General features: G+C 48.7%; 1 protein-coding gene across 2 annotated transcripts in view; it reads left to right on the top strand.

Annotated features, from left to right (window-relative positions):
• Window positions 1-11,149, top strand: part of LOC121088586 (sodium- and chloride-dependent GABA transporter 1-like) — a 36,428-nt gene extending 25,279 nt beyond the window's left edge. For both annotated transcript variants that reach the window (XM_040594919.1, XM_040594918.1), the window contains exons 10-15: window positions 93-205; window positions 5,524-5,655; window positions 6,388-6,490; window positions 6,913-7,013; window positions 7,778-7,945; window positions 10,751-11,149. In XM_040594919.1, coding sequence (XP_040450853.1) covers window positions 93-205; window positions 5,524-5,655; window positions 6,388-6,490; window positions 6,913-7,013; window positions 7,778-7,945; window positions 10,751-10,855 — 722 coding nt within the window. In that variant the 3' untranslated portion in view covers window positions 10,856-11,149. The remainder of the gene's footprint in view (window positions 1-92; window positions 206-5,523; window positions 5,656-6,387; window positions 6,491-6,912; window positions 7,014-7,777; window positions 7,946-10,750) is intronic.
• Window positions 11,150-12,457: the final 1,308 nt, after the last annotated feature.

Below are 12,457 nucleotides of genomic sequence, written 5' to 3' on the forward strand. Positions count from 1 at the left end.
TCATTGTTTCTCTGCTCAGCTGTGGCCCTTAGCTCAGACTTCCCATCAAATGCTTTATAAACATGGGCTCATCCCTCTTTTCATTACTGCAGGCCCTGGACTGGCTTTCCTTGCCTACCCACAGGCTGTCACACAGCTGCCCCTCTCCCCGCTCTGGTCGATCCTCTTCTTCTCTATGCTGATGATGTTGGGTCTGGACAGTCAGGTGAGATGACCTAGGGACAAAGTGGGGTGGCATCCCCCTCTGCGCCTTGGGATAGTGCTGAGCAGGGTCTTTTCTTGCTCTTCATGATGTGATGCAGCTGCATGAAACAAAATCTCCTGTGTGGCGTTCACCTCTGTGCTCTTCCCTAACGTAGGCATGTACGGCAAGCGTGGCTGTATCTGACCACTACCCAATGCACCAGTCCTTCTCCTGCTGCCAATTAAAAATAAGAGTAATGACTAGCTTCCAGCAGCCCAGAAGAACCAGTCAGCCTTTTAAGACAGTCACCACCTCCTTGTAGGAGAAGAGGATCTTTGGAAAACTTTTCTCTGTTCAGATCAATTTTTGGCCCTAGTGAAGTGCTGGTGCTGCTGTGTGGGCACAGCATGTCCCCATCTTACTGGGTGACACTGGTAGCTGAGCTCACAGGCTCTAAGTAGAGCTAGAGGCAAACTATGCCTGCCAAAATACTTTGGGGCAAGGGAAAAAGATTTCTTTCAACTAATAACTGCCCTGTTCTTGTAAGACACTATTTGCCTCACACCCAAAATAGGTGAAATGAGGGAAGTAAGTATTAATTGCTCCATTTCATGCCTGCATGGGAATAGTTTGTGGTCATCACAGCTCTCCTGGTATTTTGTGAGATGCTCAGTTTGAATGCTTTGGATCTTCTTACTGTGTCACCTTGACCAAACTGCATTTCCTGCGAGGCAAGAAAATGTCATTACTTTAGCTTACTGTCATAGGTTAGGGTAGAAAGCCTCCATCTTCTCTACTCCCAGGAGCTGGGAGGAGCACCTCCGCACAAGGTACCACTTTTCAGCCAGACCCAGCGCTCTGGTGCAGCATCCACAGGTTGCACTGAGAAAAGCAGCCGTGTGGTGTTTGGATTAGGCTCTCCCATGGTGTGAGGATGGTGGTTTGATGCAGTGTTTCAGCATTGTTGCTAACAAAAGTGGCCCTGAGCAGAGCTGAAACACCCTGGACTGGTTTAGAGGTGAGCAGAGGAAGGTCCTGGCAGAAGAAAAGAGCCATGCCTTGGGAGAGGCTTGTGCCTGGGTACTCTGACTGCTTCACCATCAGATAAGTCTTACAAGATATTTGAGGAGGAAACAGCTGGATGTAGCAAAAGGTCTCTACCCTGCCCACTCCCAAGCCCTCAGAAAACCAAAAAAAAAAAAAATCACAGTCTGTGTTTTTATGAGCAGTGATACTTTTTTTTTTTTTTCCCCTGATAATTCAGCACAACGGTAGCCACCCAGTGAAGCAGTGAATTGCAGCGTCCCTCCCTTTTGAGTGCATCAAAATCAAAGGCTCCTTCAAAAGCCTGTGCTTGGTCTGTCACATCCTCCCTTTGTGCCCACATGCTCTTTCCTTGCAGGGCAAACCCTTGGTACAAAATGGATGCTCTTCTGGATAACAGGAAGCGTTCATAAACCCAAGTCTAGTTCATAATCAGGCTCAGACCTATTCCTGAAATGTCACACCTGGTTTCCAGGAAAATCTAATCAACCAAATCTGATTTTCAATTATGGCACACTCCCATAAACATATCATAAATCTCATGTCTGCATTATCACAGATGTTATTTGACAAATAATTTCAAATAATGACTAAATGTTCCAAAAGAGGCTACATTTACAGGGGAAAAAAAATACTCTCTATGGATTATTTGCTCAGCACTGGTAAATAGTTTGAGACATGACAATAAGCTCTCTAAGCACCGTGTGGAATTTATTTGCTGCATTTGCTTTTGAAATATCATTTTAAATTCTCCAGGTCCCTTTTGACAGCTAGTCTTGGAGGGCAGGCAGTCCATGGGGGCTATCATTGCATGGAGGAGGAGGGGGCTGTGGAAAGAAGCACCAAAAGGACAACAAGCTTTTAGAAAAGCACAGATAAATGCATGTGAAGACGCTTTCTGTCTGCATGCTGGAGCTCTGACAATTGAACACACTATTAACAGCATGGCAGCTTATGCATATAAAACAAATAACACAGTGCATTGACAGCTGAAATTGCACATGTATTTTGAAGCATTCAGTTAAAAAAAAAGAGAGATGGTTTTGCTATGTGCTGATTAAGTATCGTTTGTGGTATTTTGCAAATGAGGAGCAGTTATTTTTAGGTCAGCAGCCCAGTTCATGAGGCGCAGCAGGGTGGTAGGACGTTTCTTGTACCCTGCACCCCCAGGGCTGCTGGGCTGGGGCTGCGGCTTTTCACCAGCGGGGCACAAGGCTCCAAGCACAGCAGAGGCGCTCAGAAGCCTGGCTAGCGAAGGAAGGTAGGGCTAAGATCTGTGTTTGTGCTGCAGCAATAAGCCCCAACCCCGTGATGATGGTGGGAGTAGGTTCACCCGTGTCCATTAGCTTCGATAGTGAGCCTTCTGCAGATGCAGCACAGCTACAGCCCCCTAATTCTGCCAGGATGCTCATCTCATCTGCAGTTACTTGAACAGGACGAATGACCTATATCGATAGACACGCACCTCCCTCCTGTGCCCCCACTTGCTGCTCGTGTGCCTTAATGTTCACTCTGCCTCTGATCCATCCAGGCTTTAGCTTTTTTGCGTCTAGACCCTCTTGCATAATATGCTAATGCTTTCTTTTAACCTACCAGTTTCCAGGTCAGGCGTTTTCTCCCTAGGGGAGCTAGCAAGTCTTGTGACTGCAAGCCTGTGTCCGTGCCATGTGAGGCTGCCTCTCACAGGTTATTCCTGAGGATTTCCAACGCCAACAGTAAGATGCACTCCCGTGGCTCCCTGCTGCACATCTGGCAGCTGGGGACAACCCCCCCACAGGCCCATGGGTCCTGGCCAGGGTGCTCTGCATAGCCAAGGAGAGAATAGCAAGCCTTTGACACTGGGAGATGGTAGGAGAGAGATTTTCCTTCAGACCAAGGTGCCACCTATATTGACTCCCAAGCCCAGATTATTGGATCCAGTAGCTTGTGTAATGATTACGCTCCTGAAGAGTTAAAAATGCAACAGAGAGAAGTGAATAGAAATACAATATTTAGGAGAGAAACAACGGTGAGATGAAGAACACAATATGGACTAAAAATTGTGGCTGGAGGCAACTGGTGAGAAAAATGGAACTTTTTGGAAAGCAGATTGAAGTGTGTATCCACCTGTATGCACCATGACCAGATCCTCATCGCTCCTGAAAGCAGCATGCTTTCACTCGGGTGCTTACTTACCTTGTGTGAGCATCTGAGGTTGGGTGTACGGGCTGGGAAATGTGGACCCCAGGCCAGTCAGGCAGCTGAGGTCTCCAGGGTTGGAAAGGTAAGCCTCCTCCAGGCTGCATCACCTCTGAAGCCTAAGGTTGGCATGAGGCAATTTTCAGTAAATAGTATGAAGGCAGTTGCCTCTTTTATGGATAGAAAAAGTAGTGTACAACCATTTGCTTCCCCACCTCACCCATTACACGGCAGCTTAATTTTGGTAGGAGGCAAAGAGATTTCAACTCTTAACCCTGTTCCTCATCGCCTGTCTCCCTGTCTTTCCCCCTGTGCTTTCCCTGACTTTGATCCCTCTTCCAGAGCAAAAGGGCTGTCGGTTTTACTCCCTCCCAATATATGAGACATCTTTTTCTTCACTTCTTCTCTGCTGGACACCCCTCTCATCCACTCTGTGCCCCCAGCCATCCCTGTCTCCCCCTCTGAACCCTTTTCCCTCCCTGCCTTGCCTGGTGGCAGACCGCCTGGCCCTGCCCGTGGCTTCATCAGCGCCTGGCCACACATCCACGTGGAAGGAATAGCTTTTGACAGTGTACTTTTTGTCACGCTGGCTCTTCACACTGTGGTGCCAGCTCAGTCCTGACTCCTCCAGACAACGAGCTAGGTGGGACGGGGTGAAGCGCTCGCTGTCAATGAGAATAAAGGCAGTTTAACCCATGCCTGAATGGCAAAAGATGCTTTAATAGCACTTGTGTCCAGCATAAAAAGCTTAGCTCACTAAAAATTCGATTTGAAGCAGTTGAGCTTTGATGCTCTGGGAATACCAGCTTTCTGCACTGTGCCATGTGGATATAGAACCCTGGGCAGAAACATCACCCTTTGCCTCGCGCTGTCCCACATGGAAGCCAGCCCCAGTAGCTAGCAGTGTGCAAGTTCTTCCGCCATCCCTGCCCAGCTATAGGCATGGCTTACAGTCCCCACTTTTCTTCCACACATATTTCCAGCCCTCCGCTGCTCTTTAGTCTGTGTACCTCCACCTCTGCTCCTGTTTTTTCGGGGTTTTTTTATCTGCTTGTCTCCCTATTCAAAGCTGAATCTAAAAATACTAGCACTTTCTAGAGCACTCTTCCAGGGACAGGGAGGTCCCTGACATACAAAAGCAATGAAACTCTCTCATTTTCATTGCACTGGCTTGTATATTTATTGAGAGTGACCAGGGAAGCTAGGAGCTTGCTGCTGTCATAAACTTCCCAGGACTTTTTCTAGAGGCATCATGTGCCCTCTATGATCTCGACGTTGCCAGTGGTTTCTGGGAGTGATATAGAAAGGTGAATCTCACAATTTATCAAGAAATAGGAGGGAAGGATGCACTTCACATATATACAGTCAAATTGTCCCCATGCAGAACTAATAAGAAAAATTATTTGAAGGTAATGCTCACAGGTACTCCTTTATGTGTTATGGTGCAGACAGCATTAATATACTGTGCCTGGCATAGCGCTGCACAAGCCATCCAGGTGTTTTCAGCTCTAGGAAGACCATGCACTGTGAGGATGGGCTTTTAAAGTGCTACATGCCTTTAATGTAGCGTGCTTGAGAAATGAAATAAAGTCAAGGACCGGGTAGTCAGAGATGTTATTATGCACACGCACATGAGACTGGGCAGTGGGTAATGCAGCTCCTCCATGAGTGTTTTAGGTCATTGAACAGCACAAGCACTGTTGCAATAGGCTAAGAGCACACATGGGAAAGGAAGAGCAAGCAAGGTCCTGCACATGTGCCAGCAGCAGATGGACACACAGCTGTGACAGAGCTTGGCAGTGGTGAGGAAGCCCTAGAGAGTTTGGGGGAAGAAAGAGGAGCCTTTCCACGGGAGGCAAAAGGCAGGGATTTATCTCAGCTAATTTTAGGTATTTAACCCCAGTGCTTCTAGCTCCCTCTCTGTTCAGTGGAGGCAGAGAGGCATTTTCAGAAGGTGGTTCAGACCAACTTTGTGCAGAGGTGCCCCCTTCTTTTCTAGGATTTGCAGAGAGCACTTAAAGCAATGAGATTCTCTACACTGGAATTAAATGTAGGTGGAGTTGGTGTCAGGCTAAGATACTTACATGTATGTCCTTGGTGTATACCTTTTCCCATAGTTCTGCACCGTGGAAGGGTTCATTACAGCCCTGATGGATGAATACCCTAATCTCCTCAGAGCCAGGAAGAAGGTCTTCATCGCAGTAGTCTGTTTCATCTCTTATCTCATTGGATTCTCCAATATCACCCAGGTATTGTGCTTTGTACCTCCGTTCGTGGCACCTTTCTAGTCACTTTGTCATAGCACAGCAGTACCAAAGCTTTGGGAGAAGTGACAGCAATCCTAGGAGCCATCCTAATGCTGGATAAATGGGCTTGCTCATCACTGCTACACCTCAAGTGACTTAGGATGCCTCCATAACTTTTACTGCTATCCTGTTGTCAGTCTGGCTTGGCTTTTTGCTCTCTGCAATAAGGGCTCAAGCCAACAGAGCCCAAGCTGAGGGAATGCTTGGTGCAAAGAGTTAAGATAACGTAAAGAAGACCAGTCTTTTGGGGCCCTGAACCTCTGGGGCTGAAGCCAAGGCTCACATGTGTGGAGGTTAGCGTTGGGTGGCTGGAGACTGACTGTGGAGCACTGTAGGCTCATGAAGAGGCAAGGCAGCAAAGCTCCCAGGAGGGGCAGAGCAGACTAAATTAAGTGACTCAATCTAGAACAGAGAAAATTAAGAAATCCTAGTGAATCTCTGCTCTCCTTTTTACCCTTGGCCATGCCTGAACAGGCTGGCTAATTGTCTGCAAGAACACATCAGTTTTGCTGCTGGGAACCAGACTCCAGTCGTAACGTTGCAACGCCGGCTCTACTGTCCAAGGAAATTAACATTAAAGCCAGGAAACACAGACAGTAGCAATCCAAGCAGCCAGCTGATATTGTTGACCAAAATCTATAACTAAACTCCCTGACCCTGGTTTTGTCTCTTCAGGGTGGCATTTATGTCTTCAAGCTGTTTGATTACTACTCAGCCAGTGGCATGTGTCTTCTCTTTCTTGTCTTCTTCGAGACCGTCTCAATTTCTTGGTGTTACGGTAAGCACAAAAGACCTTGTTCCTTTGTTTTCTCCATGGGCATGGTGAATTATTTCAGAAGTCTCCCACAGTGCAGCCAATAAAAATGTTGCCACTGAAAATAACTTAGGCTGATAACTCCAGAAAATCAGGAGCAGAAGGCTGTCATCTCACTTCTCCAGGCCCCCACAGAGACCTCTACACAAACTGGCAGATGCCTAGGGTCCTGCCCTCTGGTCCTTCAAGAGGACACCAAGAACATGGAAGCTGCTAACATGAATTTGCTTTTATGTCCCTGTACCCCAACCACTCCTGATAATGCTTCTCATGCCAGGGTATTGTCACCCTCTTGCTGTGGCTGGCCTGTGCTGTGTCATAAGAAGAGGTGATGACCATGGTGCTGAGATGGGGTGTTTGTTTTAAATACTCATTTCCTCTTGTAGGTGTGAACAGGTTTTACAGGAACATCGAAGAAATGATTGGCTACAGACCTTGCATCTGGTGGAAGATCTGCTGGGCCTTCTTCACTCCTGTTGTCTGCCTCGTAAGACCTGGGGCATCCTACCTGCAGGAGTGGATTCAGAAGGGCCTCTTAGTTTGGATGGGCTGTAAGGGAAACCCAGTATAGATCTGGTGCAAGGTGGTCCTAGGCAGACTTGAGATGGGTACTTTAATACAGGTAACTCCACCTGCTGGAAACCACCTGTAGAAAGAGCTCTAGCTGGTTATTGTAGTATAAATGAGGCCATCAGTTCCTTATTTTGCTTTCTGAGTTGCTAAAAGATAAGCAAATAACTGTTCTAAAAAGTCATTATTGGTTCTGGGGAAGGCTTTCAGCTACTCTAGCTCCAGCCTCAGCCCCTGATAGCCTTGTCAGAGCACAAGCTATCAGTAAATGCAGTACAACTGACCGCCGAGCAATTTTGCGTTTGCTGGTTCCTCTGCTTCCAGCAGGAGTGTACAGAGAATGGTGTGAGCAGGTCAATGACAGGAAGACGAAGGCTCCTGAGGCCAGCTGTGAGGGTGCTGATAACCTGCTTAGGAGCTGGTGTGGGGGCACTGCTTGTCTGAGTAGTGTAGTGAAGAAGCAAATCAGGTTTTCAGGTGTGTTCAAGTTCCGGCTTTTCACATAGGATAATAAGAAATTATATGAAATCACCAGTTGGTGGGCTGAGAGTATCTAGACCAGTTTAAGGAGCTGCAGGGTTGCTGTAAGACTCTTGGGATCTAAGAGGATAGTGAAGGGAAGAATGGATGGACCTTGATTTTGCACACCCTCACCTGTGATGACTGGTGCTCTTTTCCCAGGGTGTGTTCTTCTTCAGCGTGGTGGAAATGACCCCTCTGACACTGGGAAAATACGTTTATCCTGCGTGGGGACAAGGCATTGGCTGGCTTATGGCACTGTCCTCCATGGTACTTATTCCAGGATACATGCTGTACTGTTTCTTCACCTCAACAGGGACTCTCCGGCAGGTATGAACAGCTTTACTGCTCCTCTTCTGCTCTTTGCTTAGAGTAACCCCAGCACTGAACTAAGCCTAAGAAGAGCCAAGCAGACTCTGCTTGGACAAAGTTGTCGGAGTACTTCAGGTTGGTGCGGTGGGAGCTCTGCACGCCCTCTCCTCCAGGAGGGCTCAGATCAGCCTCTGGCAACACAGGCTCACTGGAGAGGACTTGCTAGCCTGACTGAGCACTGACATGTCTAAATGGCTAGGAGTGCTGCTGGGCAGCATGTGACTGGCGGTGCCTGGCCAAGTGGGTAGACCTTCAGCTAGTCTATCCTCAGGTCTGTTGTCCCTCATTGAGCTTTGTGTTGTCACTGTCACAAAACAGGAACCCTTCTCCCATGAAGACCTCTTTGGTGCGGGGGGCTGGAGCCCTGGAAGAGACTGGGAAGAAATCCTTGAGGTTTCTTGACCCAGAGAAATCCCAGTTCCTGGTGGTCCCTGGCTATAAGCATGGTTACTTGACACTTCTCAGCAGAGAGATCAGCAGCCTCTGAGCGTAAAGCTTGAAGTATCTCGGGGCTAGGACCTGCTAGCAACAGGCATACACAATGGTAGTTTACCCTGTGTTTTGCAAAGGGCACTAAGTGAATGAGGGGTTAAGAAGCAAGGAAGACTTCTATGCAGGATCCACAATACCCACAACTCCGATCTCGTTTAAAACATTTTCTTTAATAATTTGAGAAGGGGTTTATGTAGCAGTGAATCATGGGTCTCTGTATGTCATACCTAGAAATTACTGTTTAGGTTTTATTTACAGTGTTGACAAGCAGTCTCGAGAGCCCTGTGCACAAAGTCCCTGGCTCAGTGCTGTCTGCTGCAAGATACAGGTGTCAGAAGGCACCGCAGGGGTGCTGATGTATGGCTTTCACAGCCCAGCTGCAACAGTAAGATGCCATCTAAATCCTATGAGTTTACCTCATGGATGCTGTATTTTGAATAATGTTTAATTCAGAAATGTTTTAGCTGGAATTGCTGGGCTGAGGGCAGCTTCAGGCTCCACACCTCTGAGGTCAAGTTGCAGGTGGTTTTGACTTTTCTTTCTCCCAGGTCTCCATTTGGATGGGTTCTGATGTGGGAACTGGATGGGTTTGGTGTCTCAGATCTGCTTTCAGTTTCTGGCCTCTCACCTGAGGTTGGGTTTAGGTTCTTGCCATTGGTGTTGAAACCTGCGCTGGCGTTCCTGCAGGACTCAAGCCAGGGTGTTATACCAAGCACCTGGCTGATTTTAGGTTGAAGGCCAGCAGCAATTCCAAGAGTAGATCCTTTCTCAGGTGTTTACAGGGTTTCTTATTCCCTCATTATATGAGCTGGAAAAGGCAGGGAAGAAGGGAAGTCTGCAAATACAGGTATGGGTTTAACCCTTTACTTAGTCTCAATCCTGTTTCACTAGGGATGGTGAAAGTGCATCCTGGCATCTGGGGCACCCAAGTTGGCCTGCAGCCTCCCAGGAGTGGCTCCACTCCTTCTGACCAAGGGCTTGTGCTGGTTATGTATGCAGCAAGTGTGGCAACACCAGCACTTCCAAGGTTCTGGGGACTCCCATGCTGCCCCAGGGGCACGGAGGGCAGCTGATGAGCATGTTTCCACCCACCCCTTCAGCATCTTGTGCAAGCCAGCAGTACCAGTCAGCAGCGTGGATGGCTGGCATGCATCTTCCCTGGCTTGCTCTACCTTTAACAGTGCCCACACACATCAGGAGACCCAGACCTCCTCCCCATCATTTATAGACCAAGGAGTGAGCAGCAGATGGCAGCAGGAAGAAAGTAGGCTTGTGATGTGTGTGTGTGTTGGTATCAGAAAGAGAATTTTTGGCCTCTTATATGCACAGATCCTGGATTAGTTTGTAATAGAGCTGGAGCTGGAGGGAAATTAGATGCCAGTGCTGAATAAAGTGATTTTGACAGACAGGAAAGATTACAAGTAATTTTGATCCTACTGAGCATGAATGTGACGGGGGAAAAAAAAGATCATGAATGGCAGAAGCAGCTCAGTGAACATTTCAGGGACTTCACCCAGCAACAGCCACTTCAGCGGTATTGGAGAGAAGGAGCTTGTTTCCCTTTGCTGGAAAGAGCTTCTTCCTGACTTAGTGATGTCTATTCAGGTCAGGCTCAGTTCTCCTCTGCCTTCTCTTCTGCATCTTACAGCAGCAGTCCCTCCCTGACAGGCAAAAGTGATTCATTCTGCTCAGTCCACACACCTCCAGTAATGACTTGCCCCTCCATATATTTTTCTGGGTTCTTGCTTCACTTTACTTGGCTCTGCAATTTTCATTTGATGAGCTATGGGTGACAGGAATTGCTGCTGGTGCAAAGGTCTGTGCAGGTGGACGGGTCTGATCTGCATCAGCAGCACAAACTGTAACCTTGTTAGCCTGGTCTAGCTAGTTAGTAACGCTTTATAATCATCAGCCCCCTTCGAAAAATGAGGGGAAATGGGAAAATGGGTCTGCTCTGAAGCATGTGACATCACAGCTCTCTCTTGTTCCTACCTGCAGCTGGTACTGCCTGGTAACAGTTTGCCCACGTTATAAGGGTGATCCCTGTATTTCAGATAAAAAGAGGAGCTGCTGTGCTGTGCGCAGCACCAAAGCAAAGGTGACTTGCAGTGGTTTGCTGAATGATGCTGGAGGAGTAACTCCTGCTGCATACACAATCCCCTGGCCCTGTAACTAGGGCCACCTCTGAGGCTGGGGGTCCCAACCTTCAGTTGCTGCCATGCCCTGGTGCCACCGCTGGCTGATGTGCTCTCTCCCTTCATTCCTGGGCAGCGTTTGCAGAAGATGACACAGCCCAAGCCAGAGGTGCACGCTCAGAACAATGGCCTCCAGCCGAAGACATCCTTGAATGGGAGGGTCTTGGATGCTGCCGTCTAGAAGAGCCCAGACTTCCTCGCCATGCCCCGTAGATGCTCGTACCACGTTGTCCCTTGAGCTTCTCCGGCACAGCTCGCTGTCCCTGGCTCCACGGTGGCTTTTACTTGTCAAAGAGAGGAGCTGGCAGAGGAACCGTCTCACATCTCTTCCTCCCAGCCCGGCTTACCAAAGCTCTGCGCAAGCAGTGACTGTCTTCATCCTGCAATAACCTGGTCCAGGCTCTCAGTGCCCAGGTCTTCCTCCTCATGACAAGTGGTGATGTCTCTAGAGAGCTTAAACTGATCACTGATCATTTTTCTGTTCTTCTTCTTGCCTTTCCAGGTGAACCTCCATAAAGCATCCCATAGCACACAGCTGTGCTGTCACCCCAGGGAGCCAGCTGACACCGCGTTTAAATCCCAGCCAGTTGTCGATTGATCTAGCATAAACCAACACCAGTAAACGTGTAACTGGAGGGGATATGGCAGAATGAGGGATTCCAGTGAGGAGCCCAGCACGCTGGTAGCTGTAGGACATTGCTCTAGAACTGGAGAAGGGCATCAGGACAGTGTGTGCTGCTCACAGGTGCCATGTTTCAGCCCTGTGCAGTCTCCAGCCCTTTTCGCTGCATCCATTGGGGCTGGCACTGTGAGCCAGAGCCTAGCAGAGTAGGCAGCCTTTTTCTTCCGGAGTGTCCTGCCCTCTGCAGCAGTGTGCAGTAGCTGCTTCCTGACCCTAACATAAGTGGAGGGCTCTTTGCTAGAGGCTGTCAAGTCTTCTACACTGACCACTCTCAGCCGCAGTCAGCTTTGTGCAGAGGCTAAAGACCTGTGTGTGATGGAGAGACTTTCCAGCAGTGTGCAAATCTCCCCCCCAAAGCCAAGCCGGAGCAGGGTAGTTCCTGCCAAACACCCTCCCTGGCTGCGTCCCCAGGTGGGAAGCGGTAAGATGCATCATAGTGCCCACGGGTGGTTTAGCTTATACCTTTGGCAGGAACTGGCAACACCTAAATCCCAGCTAGTGGAAGGCAGGAGCTCCTGGGGGAGCCTGCAGGACATAGCTGCCATGTTCAAACCCACTCCTGTGAACCAGTGCTGACTTCCCTTGGGAAGTGTCTGTGCAGACAGCTGCTGGCGCTGGCACGTCCCGACTCCCAGCACACACATCACAGGAGGCTGAGAGCTGTTGCAGACGATGCTGGAGGAGTGTATAACACCTCAGAGAAGGCTGGGAAGTGTTTCAGAGCAGTCCTAAAGCAGCAGCGTATTTCTTAGTTCTAAAGCCTTGATAAAGGAGGTGGCTCATCATAACACCATGTGCAGGTGTGATAGTGATGCTCCCATTTGTGACAGCTTCCCAGTGACCCCAAGCAGAGGTATCTGTGTACTCAGAGTATTTGATGAGCACCTGTCATAGAAGTGCACACATGGTGTAACTTAGTGCAGATTAGTCTCTCCCTTCCCTTGGCACCCTGACAGCATTGCTAGGTCTGTTCACGCTCCCGGATTCAGCTCAGAAACAACAAATTCATAAATAAGTGCCCAGGAAAAGGTGTGTCCCACTCATGCTTCCTACCAGAGTCTGGTCTTGTAGGTGCCATGTTGAAGTCCCCTGTGGGTCTCA

Source organism: Falco naumanni, chromosome 5 (assembly GCF_017639655.2).
Source record: "Falco naumanni isolate bFalNau1 chromosome 5, bFalNau1.pat, whole genome shotgun sequence".
Taxonomy (NCBI): Eukaryota; Metazoa; Chordata; class Aves; order Falconiformes; family Falconidae; genus Falco; species Falco naumanni.